General features: G+C 43.6%; 1 protein-coding gene across 1 annotated transcript in view; it reads left to right on the plus strand.

The window, feature by feature from the left end:
* Positions 1–6,698: 6,698 nt before the first annotated feature.
* OLFML2A (olfactomedin like 2A) overlaps positions 6,699–21,288 on the plus strand; it is a 374,838-nt gene continuing 360,248 nt past the window's right edge. Inside the window, exon 1 of the mRNA XM_077478845.1 lies at positions 6,699–6,938. Coding sequence (XP_077334971.1) covers positions 6,870–6,938 — 69 coding nt within the window. The 5' untranslated portion in view covers positions 6,699–6,869. The remainder of the gene's footprint in view (positions 6,939–21,288) is intronic.

The following is a 21,288-nucleotide window of genomic DNA, read 5'->3' on the forward strand; positions in this document are numbered from 1 at the left end:
TGTTTTGTATTTAATAAACTTAGACACAGCAACTTCATGGACACTGCCACTCATCCTAATTTGACAGGAGTGTAGATGTGGGTGAGCAACTCCAAACACACAATGGGGTTTATTTACTAAAGGCAAATCCACTGTGCACTACAACTGTAGCTCTGAGGGGGACATGCAAGGAAAATAAAAAAACAGAATTTTTGCTTGTACATGATTGGATGATAGAAATCAGCAGAGCTTCCCCTCATTTCAGATCTTCCCCTCAGATCTACAGCAACTGCACTTGCAGTACACTTGTAGTGCACAGTGGATTTGCCTTTAGTAAATAAACCCCGCAGTCTGCGCTTTGAGCCACTCACCCACAGGGCTGTGAAATTAGGACAAGTGGCAGTGTGCCATACAGTTGCTGCATACCCATAGACTTGCACGGGCCTGGTGGCTCAAGACACAGAAACACATGGCCCATTCACAATCTACGAGTCTCACTGCGTGTGAATGAGCCCTTACCTTATCTTTACAATCTGAACTCCAGCCTGAACTTTGGCTTAATTTATGGAAACTTGGGAAAGAAGAAATACCCCTCCTCCCTGTCTTCAACAGAACATAATTTAATGATCTATGGATTAGGAGACAGTAAATGTTATTATTCCTGAATCCTGACTGCACTGTGTTCTCACACAGCTTTCCTAGCAAAACATCTTCACTGGAGCATGATGAATGTAAGAGACAAACTATCAGTAATCCTTTAGTCAGACACCTGCCTGTGAGCAGAAGAGCAGGCATACCATATGTGCACTGGTTCCTGGCCATAGCTGAGATTATGTGCACATGTCTACATAATGGGGCAGCTGAGATATTGTACAGTCCCGCATTGCATCTCTCTACTGGTTACCATATGGCCACTTGGAATCATCAAAAAGCCAAGTTTTTGCTTTACTTACTTTTCTGTGAAATGTTCCCATTCTGTAAAATTCATTGGAGTCTGCATGGAAAACGTAAAGTGTAGGACAGGGATATGTAATTAGCGGACCTCCAGCTGTTTCTAAACTACAAGTCCCATCATGCCTCTTCCTCTGGGTGTAATGCTTGTGGCTCTGAGAGTCTTGCTATGGCTCATGGGAATTGTAGTTCTGCAACAGCTGGAGGTCCGCTAATTGCATATCCCTGGTGTAGGAGGTCAAAACTAAAACTGGCCATACGCGGCTAGGTTTTTTTTTTCCGTTCGGCAAGTTAGCCAAATGAAAAAAAGAATGGAGAAATTGTCTTCTGCCAAGTCATTGTATTCTGTAATGGTGCCCACTACTCTCACAATAAACTAATTAGTATCTACAACTGCTGATCGGTGGAAAATTTCCAGGCGTGTCCCCTTGCCTGAAGACAAACTCAGGGCACACACACTGGTTGAAATTCATCCAGTTTTTGCTGGACCAGCTGAATTTTAATCAATGTATGGCTAGCTTTAGTTGTACAGTGCAGTGGATAAAGCTAGTCACACACCTGTTAAAAAAACACATACAATAAGTCTTCTACTTACGAACAAGTTCCCTTTCGGGAGCTCGTTCGTAAGTTCAACTTGTCCATAAGTCCAGAAAAAATCTGTGCTTTCAGACACAGGCTGCGAGCGCTGATAAGTGTGTTCTGGCAGGGCAGAACACAAAGGCACAGCATGGAAGATCACTGCACCAACGTTGCTTGTGTTGGTATGGCGGTCTGCCAGTTTTTTTCACTCAGTCCACTGAGTTGAGTGTGTGTACCTAGATTTACAGGACTGGACATGCGACTACTTGTTTGCATCTTTAAAAATTTGCAAGTTGGATGTTCGTATGTTAGGGGCTTACTGTACACTGTAAAGGCCCATACACGCGATCGGACTTTTTGACAACAAACATGCAAATTAGCGGTTTTAAGGCAACATCCGACTTGGACTTTTGTTGGCTGTGCGAACGGACAAACTTTCTGGCAACAAAAGTCCGATGGAGCAATGTCTGATTGTGCGTACAGAAAACCATAGGACTTTTGTCAAAGTACAAACACGCATGCTCAGAACCAATGCAGAAGTTGACCAAAGGTGGCGGTAAAGAGCAGAAAAACCATGTGATTTGGTGAAAGTTGGCTGAAAAAGTCTTGCCGTGTGTATGCTTAACAAGTTCTCAACCGACACCCTTTGTACAAAAATCCAAGGGAAAGTTTGTACAAAGTCCGATCGTGTGTATGAGGCTTTAGAAATTTGTTTGTTCGAGAAAAACTTCCCATCTTGCACTTTGAAATTTTCTCACTATGGTCAATAATGAACGTTGATGTGACCCCAGTAATGATTAGAAATTTGAACGGCCAGTCCCGTTTGAGGTCAGTCAACTGATCGACTACTCACAAATGGGCTTGTTGGAAAATGTTAGTTTATCTGACTCATCTTCTATTAGAATACACAGCAGGGAGGGTATTCCATCCGCCTTGATTGCATAGGTGGAGGAATCAGTTTTTTTAGCTAAGCCTGCTGGCTGAATGATAAAACTGAGCTATGTGTGGCCAGCATAAAATTGGAATTTCTGTAACTTCGAGGAGATTTCCTCTTGTTTTCTATTACTATAGGGAAAGCCTCCCAGTGGGGCACAAACAGGAAAAAAAAAAATTTATGTGGCCCTATCAGCCCTTAATCTATCCAAAACTAAAAGAAAAAAACATAATGTTTTGGCATACACACTTTACTTATCTTTGTGTTTTCCAGAGCAATAATCAACTTTATGATGCAATACATTTAAACAGGACCAGGTTTACTATTATGCCACGTACACACGACCGGACTTTTTGAAAGCAATGGTCCGACGGAACGAGTCCCGTCTGACAATTCGATCGTGTGTGGGCTTCATCGGACCTTTGCTTGCCAAAAACTACTTTAAAGACTTTAGAAATAGAACATGTTTTACATTTTTCCACTGGAACTCCGCCGGACCGAGAAATACATTTGTGTGTATGCTAGTCCGACGGACAAAAACCGACGCTAGGGCAGCTATTGGCTACTGGCTATGAACTTCCTTATTCTAGTCCGGTCGTACGTCATTACGTTCGAATCCGTCGGACTGGTATAACGTGGTATACGAGCATTTCGCAAGGCAAGCTATATATTTTTTTTAATCCTGACTTGATTTTGCGAGCGCTGTCTCACAAGACAAGCAGGACTCAAGCTGCTGGTGTATGTATTACCATATGTGGCCAAAGGTCCAGGGGTGCTGGAGAACTCTGAGACACTCCCAGCTGATTGGGGCCAGCGTAACATGTCTCCGAGTGTCTCCGAGCAACTCTAGCTCCCCCCGCACCTCTGGCCACATACAGTACTGCATACACCAGCAGTGGTTGTGGAATGAATCATCTGACTTTCCATTATTTCGTATGGGGAAACTTGCTTTGATATACGAGTACTTTGGATTACAAGCATGTTTCTGTAACAAATTATGCTCGTAATCCAAGGTATTACTGTACTTGTTTTCCACCACAAGATGTCCTCACAATGACGCCAACTTGAGAAGCTGAAGGCAGTTTGAGTGCAGGGAGTCATGTCCCCATCCCTAAGGTGGTGTCACCATGGTGCCCTCTATTCAGTGTATGTGATGTAGATAGCAGTGCTGAAATCTTTATCTCAGTATTTCATCATGTCATTCAAGACAAGCCCCTGCCAAAGAGAAGTCCCAACATGACATGTGACCAACCAAAAGACATTGGCAAAGGTAAAGTATAAAATAAAAAAGCATCACATACTGCTGGCAAGAGGGGTTCAAGGACAAGGTGGTCCTCTTGGTGGGGCAGAGTCTGGCTTCAACTGTCCATTAAAATTGAATGGGAAACCTTAAAGGGGTTGTAAACCCTCGCATTCTATGCACTAAGGTGAAAAACCTGTGCTGCAGCAGCGCCCCCGAGCCCCACTTACCTGAGCCTTGTAATTCCCACAATGAGCACACTAGCTCTGGCCAGTGTCTAGTGTCCTGATTGGATAGATTGGTAGCAGCGCAGCCATTGGCTCCCACTGCTGTCAATCAAATCCAGTGATGCAGCGGAGCCGAGTCCTGCTGTCTGTGTCTATGGATGCAGCAGCAGGACATGGGAGCGTGCCCGCATGGGTGTCCTGTCAGAGAGTGCTTTTCCGGCGGGACACTTGAGAAGAGGAGGAGCCAGGAGTGCTGCTGAGGGACCCCAGAAGAAGAGGATCGGGGCTACTCTGTGCATAACCAACTGCACAGTGCAGGTAAGTATGACATGTTTGTTTTTTAAAACTGAACTTTTACAACCCCTTTAATGTAACGCATGTCAATGCACTAAAAAATAAATAAAATAATGGCCGCTAATTAGAGACAATCGATTTTACCATCTATGTTAGCACGACTGCATGAAACTGCAATGCCAGCTATTGTATTCAGAGAGCTGATACCCCTATATTTGTTGAGGCGGAATGTTGACATATTTTTCTTGATCAGTGGCTGCAGTTGCTGATCAGTGTATTCTACAGCGGAGAATCCAATGTCCCGGTGGGGGGAGTTCTCATTAACTTGCTTGCGTAGGTGGAGGAATCCATGTTTGTTTTTTTTCCTTTACCCTGCTGGCTGATAGAAAAAAAAAAAGGGGGTCATCTATGGCGAGCTATGCAGAAGGCTGGCCACAATATATAGAGATCACATTTCAGCAGCCATTGCAAGTCTTTTGTTTAACCACATGTAGTATGAAAATAGTTTTTCTGGGTAATCCTGTTTAAATGACTTCTCTGCTGACACTTTCCATTCAGTTTGAAGTGGCGTAGGATATGGTCCTTTGCAGTTATGCCGCGTACACACGATCGGATATTCCGACAACAAATGTTGGATGTGAGCTCGTTGGCGGAAAGTCCGACCGTGTGTATGCTCCATCGAACATTTGTTGTCGGACTTTCTGCCAACAAATGTTGGCTAGCAGGGGTTTCTCAAATTTTCTGCCAACAAATTTTTGTTGTCGGACTTTCCGATCGTGTGTACACGAGTCCGTCGCACAAAAGTCCACGAATGCTCGGAATCAAGTACAAGCCGGATGCGTTCGGTCTTGTAAAACTAGCGTTTGTAATGGAGCTATCACATGACTATTGGGCTCGCCGTACGTCTTGTATGTCACTATTGTGTATGCAAGACAACTTGTAGCCAACAACCTTCAAACAAAATTGTACGGTTTTGTTGTTGCAAAGTCTGATCGTGTGTATGGGGCATTAGAATTACATAAAGCTGGTCATACACTAGTAGAATCTTCTTCAAATTTTTCTTTTTTTTGATTTTCTAATTTGAAGGAACAGGATGAAAAATATTTCTGGAATTAAAGCGGGATTCCGCTGCGTTTTTTTTTTTTTTACCTGTATCACTGGTGGGCGATTCCTACCGTGTCTTAGCAGTCACGATCGGCGTGTTTTTGACCCCCGGCGTGACGATTTCATTGCAAAGGAAAACTTTTAAAAAAGCAGTCCGGCGGTTTCCATTTTTACTGTGGGCGTCTGAAGCCCACAGGCATTTCCTGTATGCGATGACGGTGAGCTCCCAGCATCCACTGCTCCATCTCGCGCATGCTCATTGATAGCAGTGAGCAGCGCTGTAAAAGTTTTCCTTCCTCTTGCCTCGTGTGCTATAGTGGTAATGGCAGATACAGCTGCCTGCCCACTTTGAAAATGGCAATTTCGGACACGCCCTCGTCACGTGACCGGCGTCCTCCTTCCGAAATCTCACGAGATTTCGGCATTACTATGTCCCCCACGGATTCTTGGGAAATAGCTAAAAAATTTCCCAGGGACCATTGCGAAGCCGATAACCACGCCTACTCCCACGGGAGGACAGCCCGGAAGTCGGCACAAACATCAGAAATATAAGGTAAATACTGAATAATATTTTATTTCAATGTTCATTACTGCATCTATGTTACCATGCGATTTAGAAAAGAAGAACATGCAATTTTATGTACAAAACCGCTTTAACTCATATCTAAGCCCTTGTATACACGGTCGGACATTCCGACGGAAAATGTCCGATCGAACCGTGTTGTCGGATAATTCGACCGCGCTTGGGCTCCATCGGACTGTTTCTGTCGGAATATCAGTACCGACAACGTTTTAGAGCTGGGCTATAAAATTTTCCGACAACATGATCCGATCGGACTTTGTCCGATTGTTTGTAGAGAATTCCGATCGGCCAAAGTGCCACGCATGCTCAGATCAAATTTCTAGACCAAAGCTATTGGCTACTAGCCTGAACATAGTCCCGTCGTAACGACATAACATCACCACGTTCTAAACGATCGGATCTTCCGACAACTTTGACCGACCGTGTGTACGCAACACCAGTTTCAGACAAGATCCGTTGGATAAAATCTGACGGATTTGGTTGTCGGAATGTCCGACCATGTGTACAAGGGCTAACAGTGTACAGTGTGTGGTTTTTGTTAAGGAAAGTCTATACCAAAATCTTGTAATCAATACAAGCTTTGAAATATTTTCAATAGACGCTTGTCTCGTCTTTGTTGGCATTATCAAACGGGTTAACACATTTTTTCATATGTCCGTTCGAAAATCTATCAGTGTATAGCAATGTTTAGTAGATCTTTGCCCAGCATTACATTATAGAAGTGGAAGAGTTATGTGTGTGTGATAGCTGTGGTTGTGAGAAGTGTTTACCATGCCCCTCCTTTCCAGATGAAGAGCCTGGGAGGCACTGGAGCACATTCACTTCACTATCAGAGCTGAGAGAGGCAGGAAACAGAAATCTGTCCAAACCATCGCCCCTCCACCAGCCATCTGCTCTGTGTCTCCACTGCCTACTGTCCTCCTGGCTGCTAACACTGGATGACTAGTTGGTTGTATAGTGGCACCCCTGTAACCGACTATGTGGGGATATAGACAGTATGTGCTCCCCTGGCTTCTATTCACCACGGCGGTGACAGCAAACAGCAAGGTAGGAGGATCACAAATTGAAATATATACACAGGTTTTCCAGCTGTGGATTGTATCAGGAAGAGGAAGATAACACTTCTGTGCAATTGAAGTACAATTCCATTCCTAGAGCTATTCTATCTATTGCTCCATCTGATACAAACTCCCAAGAATCTTAATATACCTCCAGATTTTATCTTTTTTATGCAACTATCTTATTCGTATCTTTGCTTTTACTTTTATAATATTTACTTCACTTTGAATACATTTGGATTATTTGCACCAACTACTGCTTACATTGTATAGGCATGTAAGGTGTTCAAGGTGCATATACAGTATATGTATGTATGCGTAGATATGCATGGATTTTACTGCTGTTGTCGGAGGGCTACAAGGTACAATATTATACTGAATACAATGGTATCTAATCGGGTGCTTAAATATTTATCGCACAAATGCATTACTAAGGTTTGGTGTGTGGATCGGGAATGCTTATAAAATCATGCCTGTTCTCGACACGCAGGCAAAACGCACTGCTCATTAGCAGAAAATGCTTGTGTTGCAAAACCACATGGTACCACAGCACCAGGAGATTGTATGTGGTATGATTTTTTTTTTAAAAGTATGCGGGACGTCTTTACCCAAGTTTCTGCGGGTAGGGCAACCTAGTGAAATGAATGGGCCGGCTCACCTACAGGACTGGGTCACTCTGAACAGAGCCTACAGCAAACAATACATGGCTTGAAATTCAGTTGGTTCAGCAGGGACCGCCCAAGATTCGATCCATCTATGTGAAGGCTGATTGTACCCAAGTGGATCCATAAATCGACTTGGGTAAAACCAGCCTTACATGAGATTACTGCTAGTGACTAACCGTGATCATTGTGCTCTGCTGTCTGGGAAGGCTTCACCCACCCCCCAGCCCCCCACCTGGCAGAACACAACAGTGCTGTGGGAGGCATTCCCACATCAACACTGACTGTGTTGATGGTGGAAGCTAAAGATTTTAAGGCAGGCCATAGATAGATTTTTTTATCCAGCAGGCTGAAGGAAAAAGCTAGATTCCCCTATCAACACACTCTTGCCGCATACACACGATCGAATTGTCCAGCGGAATTGGTCCGGAAACAATCCGGACTTTATAAGGAAGGGACTTGGCCACACACGGACGCTCCGAAAGTCCGGCAATTTCTAACGCCACAGCACGTGCGATGAGACTAGAAAAAGGAAGTTCAATAGCCAGTAGCCAATAGCTTCCTTCTCGTACTTGCTTCAAAGCATGCGTCATTCTTAGTCCGCCAGACTAGCACACTGACGAACGGATTGTCCGCTGAAAGCCAAGTCCGGCGGACAAATTTTGAGTCAAAACTACTTTCTAAGTCCGCCGGACATTACGATGAAAAAGTCCGTTGGAGCCCACACACGATCCAATTGTCCGGCGTACTTAGGTCCGGCGGACCGAGTCCATCGGACAATTCGATCTTGTGTACGCGGCATCAGTGTAAATGGGGGAATCCCTCTTATGTAGAGATCCCTGCCATTGAAATACAATGCTCAGTGTAACCACAAAAGAAAACAGAGGGCACATTGACCTAGTGCATTATCCTATTATTATTATTGTAAAAAAGTGTAAGTATTATACTTACAGAATAACAATTGTATCAAAGCTCATTAAAAAGAACAGCACCATCTAAGCCACAGTACATCACGACGTGTCACAGAATAAATTAAGATTCAATAAGCTAACATGTTTCGAGGACTAACCTCTTCCTCAGAGCCACTAGAGTAGCTCTCGAGCAACACAACAACAGCCGTATTTTACCCTATACGGCTGAACAACCTAATGTATGGCTGTGTGCAAGAGCCTTTATACCTAGTACACACGATCTCCTCATTATCTGATCGTTAGTGCACAGCTTCCGAGTGTCAATCATAACAGTTCATGCAAAAATATCTGAAGGGATGGTATTCGTACAAAAAAAAATCATGTGACCAAGACTACGCATGCTCAGAAATGAAAGAGCACATTATAAATACAATACAATACATTACATCACTTTAGAATTTGTATTCTGTTGTACAAGAATTTTTGTATTCTGTTGTGCAAGAATTTTCGTAACTTTAGTAGCCTATTGGTTTTCAATATGAGACTAGCATGTAAAAACAAACAACAACAAAAAACAAACAAACAATCTTTTGTTCTTTTTTTCTTATTGTGTGTATGAGGCTTTAAGGCTTTATCAGTATCTCCATGCCTTGCTAGTGTCAGGAAAGTGTGTGATGGACATTAGTAAGTAGAAACAGCAGTAGCGTATGGAAGCTCTTTGATGTATCGGCAGAATTGTGTTTATTTACATTTACACTTAGCATTCCAGTGATGGGATAGACATGGAATCTCATACTAGAGCATCACACTAACATCTGCTCTGCAGCCTGTGCCTGCTATGTCATCTGCTTGGTTTTGCAATTATGCCGGATTTCCCAGTTTTATACATCCCTGTGTAGTGATACTGGTGATAATTCAATAAAGACACATTTTTTGGCATTGCGTATGCATTGGAAGCCTTGTGCTAAATTCATGAAAACCCTGCTTTGTTGTTAATACGGAAACATGTGATAAATGAATGTAGTTCCTGTTTTGTGACTCTTTTACTGTATGGCATTATTGCTCTGACAAATTCATATAGAAATATTGACCTATTGGTGATAAGGAAATTACAATCTCTTCCATTTTGTAATGAACTGTCAATTGTGATGCCCTTGTACTTATTCTGCCACATCTTCTGCAAAAAAATTTGCCTTTAAGGGCTCATGCACACTGGCAGTTTTGCCCCATGCAGCATAAAAACTATTTTTGCATTTGCATTTTTAGGTGCAAGGGAGGCATAGGGGCAGCGTACAGCCCACTGCCAGTCAATGATAAGCTGAAATGTGTAGCAATTCTGAGCAGTGCTTGTGTTTAGAGTTGTATGTGTTCAGGCAGTGCCGGGACAAGGTCACCCAGTGCCCAGGGCAAAGATGCCAAACTGCGTCCCCCCTTCCCTTAGGGTTAGGGTCAGGGTGCCCCTACCCCTGCAATAGACCATTGTGACCAGCCGTCCCTCCTGCCCACCCCTTGTCCCAGCCCTGTGTTCAGGGATGTATGCCCTGAACACAGGAATATTGCATTCAGGTATACATCCCTGAACTCATAAGGCCCTAAAACATAAGCTAAATAAGCTAAATGCACACAGCTTCATACAGTTGACTTGTATTTTAACTTGTTCTTGATTTTGACAAGCTGTTAGAAAAGCATTGTACTGTATGCAGCACCTATGCCTCCCTTACACCCAAAAATGCCAAAATGCCCATGAACATGAGCCCTCAAAGGGCTTGTTTTTTTTTTTTTGTGGTTAGCACTCTCACCTAGCAGTGAAAAGGGTCGCTGGTTCGTATCCCAACCATGACACTACCTGCCTGGAGTTTGCATGTTCTCCCTGTGCCTACGTGGGTCTCCTCCGGGTACTCCGGTTTCCTCCCACACTCCAAAGACATGCAGGTAGATTAATTGGCTTCTGTCTAAAATTGGCCCTAGTATTTGAATGGGGACCCTGGATTGTGGGCTCCTTGAGGGTAGGGACCGATGTTAGTGTGCAATGTACAGGGATAGGGACAATTGTAGAAACTTACTCAGGTTGAACTGGATGGACTGGTGTCTTTATTCAACCTTACTAAATATGTAACTATGTAACTATATTCTTACCGCCACTGTGCAATTCATTTTGTACAGAGTGACCCAGATCACTGTTGGTGCGCTCCCGAGTCCAGCATTTGCGTCTGTTGACACAGAATTCCAGACTTGGTGCAGCCCCCCATCGCCTGCATCATTGGATTTGATTGACAGCAGTGGGAGCCAATGGCTGTGCTGCTATCAATATATCCAATCAAGAGCAGAGAACCCCAGGCAGAAAAGAACAGCGTGTCTCTGCCGAGGGAACGAACATGCTCAGGTGAGTAAAACGGGGGGGCTGGGGGGCCAGTCAGTGTCAGAAGTTTTTTCACCTTAATGCATAGGATGCATTAAGGTGAAAAAACACAAGGGTTTACAACCCCTTTAATTACTGTGAAACGAATCTATGCTGTGCAGCAATTATAAAACAAACTGTGCTCAACCTATAAAATATGTTAAGTGTAGCACATCCCACATAGGAACTGCACATCCAGGCACACAGAATCTTCACAGGCACTCAAAGTCAGAAAACAGTCTGTAGCTTTGTTTTTGTTGTTTATTAGGGGTTAACAACTTGTACAGGGATAGAGAGTTTATGGGATGCCCACTAGATGGCAGTAAATATGTATGTATGTACAGTATATGCAGTAAAACATGCTTTTTTTTTTTTTTTTTTTTTTTAATTCTTTATTTAGTTTTCTTTTTTTTTTGTTTCCCTTTACACATAGAATAAGACATAGGGTACAGTGAAAATACATTCAATCTATATCTCATTCTTTTCTTAAAATCTTATACATACAAAAATAAACAATTCCTTACCCACTCCCACCCCCCCCCCCCCCCCCCCTCCCTGTCTTGCAGAGGGTTTGGAGAAATATCCTGCCTCGTCAACCCTATATTTATCTTACCCAGACTTATTTTACCATTTCTACCACATACCTCCAGGATTTTTTAAACTTTATCCATGCTACCCATTTATCCTTACGCCCCTCCCCAACTACCCAATCTTCCTCCTCTCCCTCTGTACATTCTATGTTCTGTATTTCATTTACCTTAAGTATCCAGTCCCGTATTTTGGGACTGTCCGTCTCCCCCCATTCTTTAGGGATTAAACTTTTTGCGGAACTGAGCAGTATGGGAATTAAAGAAGACGTATACTGTCTCACAGAGCTTTCGGTCCCGTGAAACAGTACCGTCCAGGGGTCTTCTACTAGTTCTTTATTTGTCACAACTTTTATTAGCTCTAACACCTCCTTCCAATACTTTTTAATTTTCGGGCAGTCCCACCAGATGTGAGCCATGGTCCCTATTGTCTTACACCCTCGCCAACACTCTGAGGATTGCGCGGTTACAAATTTACCTAGTTTGTCTGGGGTCGCATACCACCTTGCGAGGCACTTATAATTTAATTCGATCAGCTTGTGGTTAACCGTCGCACTATGTGTTAGTTTCATTATTTTCTCCAATGTCTGAGTGCCACATCGAGTCCCCAGTTCTCTTTCCCATTTTTTAATGTAAGGCGGGCCCTCCCGTTCTACCCCCGCAGATAAGATTTTGTATATTTGACCTATGTTATTTTTTGATTTCTCTCTACGGCAGAGCCGCTCGAGAGGTCTATAGTCTTCCTCGCTTCTAATTGGATGGGGCAATTTTAATATAAAGTGTCTTAATTGAAGATACCTCCAAGTGTCTATACTCATAAGTTCCGTGTTCATTCTTAGTGCTGAAAACGTGTTTATTTTACCTCTATAAATAATATCTTTTACTTGTGCATTGTTGTTTATTATCCAGTTTCCCCCCACCTCCTGTTTCCCCGGCATAAAAAAATCATTGTTTTTTAAAAAAATCAAAGGTGAATTATAACTCCATTTATTTTGTGCATGTGTCCTGTCCCATAATCTAAGAGCAATCCGTGTTATTACGTGTGTATTTGGCCCTATTGACCTATATTGAGGGGGGTTCCAAATAATTCGTCCTAACTGTGCTTGACTCATTGCCTTTTCTACTTTTACCCACCTTTTATTGTTTACCTCTTTTCCCCATTCTACCACTCGAGTAAGTACTACCGCGTTATAGTATTTTTTGAAATCCGGGACGGCCAGGCCCCCCTTTTTTTTTTCTCTACTCAATACCGCGAAGGCTATCCTTGGTTTTTTATGTTGCCAAATATACCTTGAAATCAGTCCCTTTAAGGTCCTGAAGAAAGCTGGGGGGAGCGATATAGGCAGCATTTGAAATTTATATAGAATCTTTGGGGTCAAGACCATTTTGACCGCATTGATCCGCCCTAACCAGGAGAGGTGGCTAATTGTGATTTTTTTTAATTCTCTCTTCATTTCCTCTAATAGGGGTATATAGTTATTAACATATATTTTCTTAATAGTATTGGAGAGGTAGACTCCTAGATATTTAATCTCCTTTCGCCATGGAAATCTAAATTCCTCCTGGAGTCTAATCTTTTCCTGTCCTTCAATGTTGATACTTAGGACTTCGGACTTGTTGAGGTTTATTTTTAAATTCGAGACTTCCCCATATTTTTCCAGTAGCCTCAACAGGTTCGGAATCGTGATCCTTGGGTTGGAGACATAGAACAGCACATCGTCCGCATAAGCTGCGAGTTTGTGCTCTTCCTCCCCAACCGTGACCCCTTTTATGTCTGGGTTCTCTCGGATAGAGGCCAGTAATGGTTCCATAGACAGGACAAATAAAAGAGGGGACAACGGACACCCCTGTCTGGTGCCATTCACCATTTGAAAAAGGGAGGAAGACAGCCCATTCACTTTCACTGAAGCCTGAGGGTGATTATATAGCGCCTTGATCCATTGGATCAGCCTTGGGCCCAGGCCCATCACTCTCAGAGTTTCAAACATGAATCCCCAGTCTACCCTGTCGAATGCTTTTTCAGCATCTATCGACAGGAGTAGTCCTGGGGACCCATTCGTTTTTAAGGCCTGTAGCAGGAGCAGCGAGCGTATTCCGTTGTCCCGACCTTCCCTCTCAGGGATAAATCCGACCTGGTCCGGGTGCACCAGGTCGGGCATCTTATCCTTCAGCCTCGATGCTAAGACTTTGGCGAATAATTTGGTGTCAGCGTTTAGTAAGGCTATTGGCCTATAACTAGAACACAATGTACTGTCCTTACCCTCCTTTAACAGTACCGTGATTGAAGCCCGCAGGGCCTCACCTCCCAACGCAAAATCTTTACCTATACCATTCATGTAATTACAAAGCTTAGGGACCAGCGTCTCTTTGTATTTTTTCAGATAAGAAATCGTGAAACCATCTGGTCCCGGGCTTTTCCCAGTGGCAGTATCTTTCAACGCCTTGTAAATCTCTTCTTCTGTAATGGGTCTGTCTAGGTTGCTTCTATCATTCTCGTCTAAAGTCGGTAATTTCACTTTGTTCAAAAATTCCTTGGTTTTATCTTTTTTCCCTACATCTTTTGCCCCTTTCTGGCTTATATTGTACAGAGCATCGTAGTATTGCTTAAACACTTCCGATATCTCCCTGGATGTGTGGGTCATCTTACCATCCTTATCTTGAATTTTATCTATAAAATTATTCCCACTCTTCCTATTCAACTGCCTAGCTAGATATCTACTTATTTTATTTCCCTGATAGTACCTCTCTCTGATTCTCCTATCCAATGTCCTTTTTGAGTCCTGTTCCATCATATCTTTAAGTTCCTCTCGTTTAGTCACCAGGGGATGGAAATATTTCTGCTGTTGCCCCCCTGTTTTTTTATGGGCCTGTTCTAGATTGTAGACCTCTTCTTTTAGACTTTCGATTTTTTCTAGTCTTTCTTTTTTTTTCCTTGTGCCCATGGAGATGAGGATACCCCTAATATATACTTTGTGTGCCTCCCATAGAGAGGCACCCGATATTTCTTCTGTATCATTAACAGAGAAATAAAATTCAATTTCCCTTAGTACTGCCTCCGCAATTTTCTCGTCCTGCAAAAGGCTCTCGTTCAAGCGCCACGTGAACGGAAGCCTCTGCATATCGAGTATCCTCATCCTCACTGACACCGGAGCATGATCTGACAGTGTAACTATTCCAATCTTGGATTCTATTACAAGATCCATCAATCTGTGGTCGACTAGTATGTGGTCCAACCGGGAGTACGTCCCGTGTACGTGGGAAAAAAAGGTGTAATCTTTTTTTTTTTCGTGTTGCAACCTCCATACATCCATCATTTGGTGTTGTTTCAGGCAGAGTTTAATCATCTTCCGAGCCTTCATGTTTAACCCCCTAGCACAGGACGTACTATCCCAAGATGGATCCATACAAAAGTTGAAGTCTCCTGCAAGGACCACATCCCCCATCTTAAATTCCTCTAACTTCCCCAGCACTATCTTCAGATATCTTATAGGGTTTTTGTTGGGGCAATATACATTTGCTAGGGTAAGAATCTTGTCCCCTAATTTTCCCTTTACAAACATATAACGGCCATCGGGGTCTGTCTTCCTGTCAATCACTGCAAACTTTATGCCTTTCTCGAACCCGATTGCCACTCCCTTAGCCCTTTTTATCGGTGAGTCCCCATATAACCAATTTGGATAGTTAGCCGAGTATAGTTTAATGTTTGTATCTTGCGACAGGTGAGTCTCCTGTAAAAATACCACCTCTGCTCTGTACAGCTGTAGTTCCTTTAACAATTTGTGCCTCTTACCCGCAGAATTCAGACCCTTTACGTTATACGACAAAAAATTTACATCCGCCATTTAAAGTTTTCCAGATAAGATGAGAAAAGAGAGAGGCATGATCTATAACACCTTGGTTGACCCTTGCAAGACACCTCCCCCCCCCCCCCTAGCCTCCCCCCATCCCTACCTTCCCTCATCCCTCCCTCCCAACCTCCTCCCCTCCCATCCCCTGGCCAATTTCTGGCTTCTTTTCTGCAGCTGTGGATCTCCTCCATTCTGCAGACTTCTCCCGCTAGGGTGTGACTCCGACTAAGGCCCCCCGTGTCTGGGTCCCCCCTGCCTCCTTCCCCTAAGGGGGCAGGGGGTCCCCCCGCAGGTGGGTTATGATATCCCGGGGTCCCACATGATCCTTCCACCACCCTCACCTCCCACCCCTCTCACCCCCCTCCCCCTTCCACCCCACAAAAGAATAACCATCCAAAAGTCATACTCCCCCGTCAAAGACCCCCATGTAAGTCCTCTAGGGAACTTTGATATTCGTTGGGACAGGGATCCCTAGGTTATTACAGAAAACCTCCAACTCATCAAGAAATTTTAATCTAAATGTTCGTCCATCTCTTTGAACCAATAGGGCCGTAGGAAATCCCCAGCTGTATCTAATATTTGCCGCTCTCAATAGTTCTAATAACGGTTTTAAAAGTCTCCTCCGGGCCAGTGTACCTGCCGACAGGTCAGAGAAAATCTGTATAGGGACCCCTTCGTATATTAACGGGGGCAACCCCTTGAGCCTGCTCCATATCTTAACTTTGTCATCATAGTGACTGAATTTGATGATTACGTCTCTCGGGACCTCTTCCCTCAGTCCTGGGGGTTTCCTCACCCTATGAACCCGATCGATCTTTAAGACCTCTCCTATTGCTTTTCCCAAAATGGGGTTAAAAATTTTTCCCATCTTAGCCTCTAGATCCTCCCCTTGTTGTTCAGGCAATGCTCTGACCCTCAGGTTTTGCCGTCTGTTCTGATTTTCTTGTTCATCCAATTTGTATAGGGTATCCCGCTGATCTGTTTGCAATTTCTTTACTTGCGTTTGCAATTCTAATATTTCGTGGGCCTGTTTTCCTGTTAATTCCTCTGCCTCTTCCACTCTCCTCAGCAAATGGCCCATGTCCATCCTGGCATTTGAGATTTCAACTTTGATGGAATTTTCAAGTTTAGCGAACATTTCCAACATTTCACTTTTAGTGGGGATTTGGGCGATATCCCCCTGTCCCCGCAAATTACCATCTGTTTCCAGATCCGAGTCTTCCCCTGAATTAACTCCCGGGGCCCCTGCTGTCTTGGATCCTTCTCTCTTTTTCTCCTTTACCCCCTGCTGTTTTTTTTCTATACCGGGGCTTTTTGAACTGGTTTCCTTCAGGTATTTCTGAATCGTGCTTGTATTCAGGTTCTCTTTTGGATCGTTCGCCTTTTGATTCCTTCCCCTCATGTTTACCCCCTTTGTCTTTTGCCTCCCCAGGTTTATAAGGGCAGAGAGACCAACTCACAAAAACAGGTAAGCCACAATTCTTTGTATAGTCTCTCCTTAGTTGTAGCGCCTATCCTGTGCAAAAGGCTCCAACCTCGATTCCGCTTTCACCTGCTCAGTGAATTTAGGCGGGGAGAGCTCTCCTATATAGCTTTTGCTGCGATTTCACCCGCTCTCAAGATAAAAATTGCGGTGCAATTCCACGGCAAGTGCCACACAATATCCCGCTTAGCCTTCCGGCAATTAGCCACTGTACTATGTGCTCAAAACAGTCACGTCAATTTTTAGGTAAATTACCTCTTGCACATCATTTGTAATTACATTCCGTTTGATCCTGTTTTACATTTTGCTCTTTAATATGTGCTCCTCTGGCCTCAGTTCACTGCACCCCTGCTGATCCTCTCCTCATTCCCCAGAGTCTCACCAGCCCAAGTACCGCGGGCATTCAGCAGATTTAAAACTATCAGGAGCAGGATCAGGTAAAGTTCAGCAAGTATTCAGCAACTAAAAATCATACTGGGTAGAAATCCGAAAAGTAAATACCTGGGGAGACAGGGGGATCTTGTCCAAAAGGAGACACGCCGCATGTGTCCACTCGGGGCTCCGCTGTCTTCCGCCGCTTCAGGGTAAACTTGAGGCTTAGGTTTAATTTACCTTACCATCTGGTCCTGGGGCATGGCAAATCTCTTTTCCTCTTCATGTGTGTGCAGCGCACGCTTTACGGGGAAGAGGAGGGGGAAATCGGCGGTTTCCTGTCGGTCCGTGGCTGAGATCCTCTGCTCATGCCCGCCGTGTGCTTCGGGATGCGGTAGGGATGAGGTGGAACGGCCCGGGCGGCTTCATGCATGGAGCTCGGCGACCTTTCCCCTCGCGCCGCTCCAGCTGATCGTTAGGACCGCCCCCATCTGCTCACGCTGGCGCCGTCATCGGGTCCCTCCCCTCACTCACGGACAGCACTCCATCCGGCCGATGCCTCCTATTTGTCAAAGTGTTAGGCTTCTCAAAAACATGCTTTTTAAACTCATTGTGGAACCTAAGGGGTTAATCATCTGCAGTGTGTAAAAAGGTTGTTTGATCCTGTATGCACAGATCCTACCCTTCTTTCACTGACTCCAAAGCGTGTCTGGATAAGACAGAGCCTTTGGAATCAGGCTGCACATGCTCATTTTGGTGTGTATTGCTAGAGAGTTTTTTCTGGGGAGAGTGCATGTGATCAGTACAGGGCCAATCAGCACTGTCCAGACAGAGGGTCAGGGGTCCTGCATCCTGATAGGACAGACAGTGCAAGTATAAAAATTCCTCCTACATGTTTAACCATGCACTCATAGAAGTCATAAGACTGCTATATAATGCTGATGAGAAAAGGTATTTATCAGTTTACAGTATATTTACTAAATGATTGCATTTCCATGTTCTGTGTACTGTGGGGGACCAGATATAGTGAATGCAGGGTCCTGAGTTTAGTAACACTTTACTCTTTACAGTAGTCAGAGTAGCTTCTAACTAGTGAGCTTCAATACCCGGTTAACCACTTCCGGACCAGCTGCCACAGTTTTACTGTGGCAGGTGGCTCGCTTGGGCAAATCGACGTTACCTTATGTTGCTTTGCCTTTTGGCCACAAGGGGCGAGCATGCGCCGGCAGCGCGTTCCCAGAGCCAGTGATGACCGCCGGGCACCCGCGAACACACGTGCCAGAGCGAGAACTGGGATCTGTGTGTGTAAACACACAGATCCCGGTTCTCTCAGGGGAGAGGAGACAGATCATGTGATCATACTAAGTATGAACACCGATCTCTCTCTTCCCCTACTCGGTCACATCCCCCCTACAGTTAAAACACACCTAGGGAACACAGTTACCGCCTTGATCACCCCCAGTGTTAACCCCTTCCCTGCCTGTAACATTTATACAGTAATCAGTGCATTTTTATAGCAGTGATTGCTGTATAATTGTCAATGGTCCCCAAAAATATGTCAAAAGTGTCCAATTTGTCCGCCGCAATATCACAGTCCCGATAAAAATTGCAGATCACTGCCATTACTAGTAAAAAAAAAATAATAATAAAAATGCCATAAATCTATTACCTATTTTGTAAACACTATAACTTTTGCGCAAACCAATCAATACACTTATCGCAATTTTTTTTTACCAAAAATATGTAGAAGAATACATTTAGGCCTAAACCGAGGAAAATTTTTAGTTTTTTTCTAAATATGGGATATTTATTATAGCAAAAAGTAAAAGATATGGTGTTTTTTTCAAAATTGTTGCTCTTCTTTTGTTTATAATGCAAAAAATAAAAATCAAATACCACCAAAAGAAAGCTATTTGTGGGAAAAAAAAGGACGTCAATGTTTGGGTCTGCACAATTGTCAGTTAAAGCGACGCTTTAAAATGGCCTGGTCATTGAGCAGCCAAATCTTCCGGAGCTGAAGTGGAAGGATTTGGCAATTATTTTAGTTGGCAATCACACATGGTGACCAGGTTTCCTGTTCTACCAATATGGTTTCCATATCTTAAAATCTTATTGTTTATTGGGTCTTATGCAGCTTTGTTGCCTTTAGCAAAACGTTATTGTAAAAACTCAGCAGCCTTTGGTGTAATGGAATTAATTAACTTCAGATAGCTTTCAAGATGTTGGGACACAGCCATAAAATTTTGTTTACTGGAGTGTAGTAGCTGTTAGCTGTTTTTCTTGGGCAGTCATGGGGTTGCACACGCCCTATTAACACCCAACATACAATACCAACATACCAAAATAATAAACAAACAACAAAGGTTGTGGAAAAATGTTTAGGAAACTTTACTGGTTTTAAATACATTTTAATTATGAAATAAACTTGAATCTTAAGCCTGGTACACACGATTAGATTGTTGGCAGATTTTTGTCGTCAGATTTACCAAAACCATATAATATGAGTAAAACCTTAAGCCCTTGTACACACGGTCGGACATTCCAACAACAAAATCCGTTGGATTTTCTCCGAAACTGGTGTTGCATACACAAGGTCGGACAAAGTTGTGTGAAAATCCGATCGTACGTAACGTGATGACGTTATTTCGTTACGACAGGACTACGTTCAGGCTAGTAGCCAATAGCTTTGGTCTAGGAATTTGATCTGAGCATGCATGGCACTTTGTCCGTTCGGAATTCTCTACACACAATCAGACAAGGTCCAATTGGATCATGTTGTCGGAAAGTTTTATAGCCCAGCTCTAAATCTTTGTCCGTCGGATATTCCGATGGAAACAGTCCGATGGAGCCCACACACAGTTGGATTATCCGACAACACGGTCCGATCGAACATTTTCCGTCGGAATGTCATACCGTGTGTACAAGGGCTTAGAGTTATTTTTGTATGCAATCAGGCAGTCCTTTGCACTACATGGTTTTGGTAAATCTGAAGACAAAAATCTGCAGAAAATCGAATAGTGTGTATGGGGCTTTAAGCCTCATACACATGGTACAAATGTTGGCAGAGGATTGTTTGTTGACAGACTGTTGTCCTAAATTCTTACCGTTAGTACGCTCCTTTTGACAATTGTCGTCCAATTTTCCGCCAACAAATGTTGGATGACAGGCTAGTAAATTTGAGGCGGACAAAGGTTTGATGTCAGATTTTCATATGGTCAGTACACAAATACACCGTCACACAAAAATCTAAAGTACAAACACGCATGCTTGGAATCAATGCTCACCAATCAGGAAATTAGCAGAAGGGGCCCAAAGGGTGGTGCTCAAGAGCTGAAAGTACGTTACTAAGTTTGTGGCACAACAAGATCCTGGCACACGCCCTTTTGATAAAAATCAGATGGCAATCATTCCGTGTGTGGCCTTAATTATAAAAAAAAAACACTATTAACCATTAACAGACCAACATTCTAAAGGCCCGTACACACGGTCGGACTGTTTGACAACAAACATGCAAATTAGCTGTTTTGGAGCAACATCCAACTGTGTGTACGCTCCATCGGACAAACTTTTTCAGTTTTCATCAGACTTTTGTTGGCTGTGCGAACGGACAAACTTTTTGACAACATAAGTCCGATGGAGCAAAGTCCGATCGTGTGTACGCAAAACCATCGGACTTTTGTACAAGGTACAAACACGCATGCTCAGAACCAATGCAAAAGATCAGATAACAATACAGAAGTTGACCAAAGGTGGCGCTGGAGTAATTGAACGTCCTCTTTTGAAGTGTCGTCAGTACGTTGAAACGTCACTACGTTCGTGTTTGTTGCCTAAAAAGTCTGATCGTGTGTATGAGGCTTTAGTCTAGACCAACCAAATAAGGCCCCTTTCACACCGGCGTGCTCAGCAAGGATTGCTCTGTTGATCCCCATTTAACAGACGGGTGACAGGTCTGTCTCTGCACACTGTGCAGGGACGGACCTGTCAGAGCTTCACTCTCCTCTATGGGGGATCAAATGAAAACGGACCACCTGTCTGTTTTCAACTGATCCGAACCACCAGACGGATGGAAAATAGGGTT

Source organism: Lithobates pipiens, unplaced genomic scaffold (assembly GCF_037356315.1).
Source record: "Lithobates pipiens isolate NorthernLeopardFrog02 unplaced genomic scaffold, aLitPip1_a1.2 Scaffold_1, whole genome shotgun sequence".
NCBI lineage: Eukaryota > Metazoa > Chordata > Amphibia > Anura > Ranidae > Lithobates > Lithobates pipiens.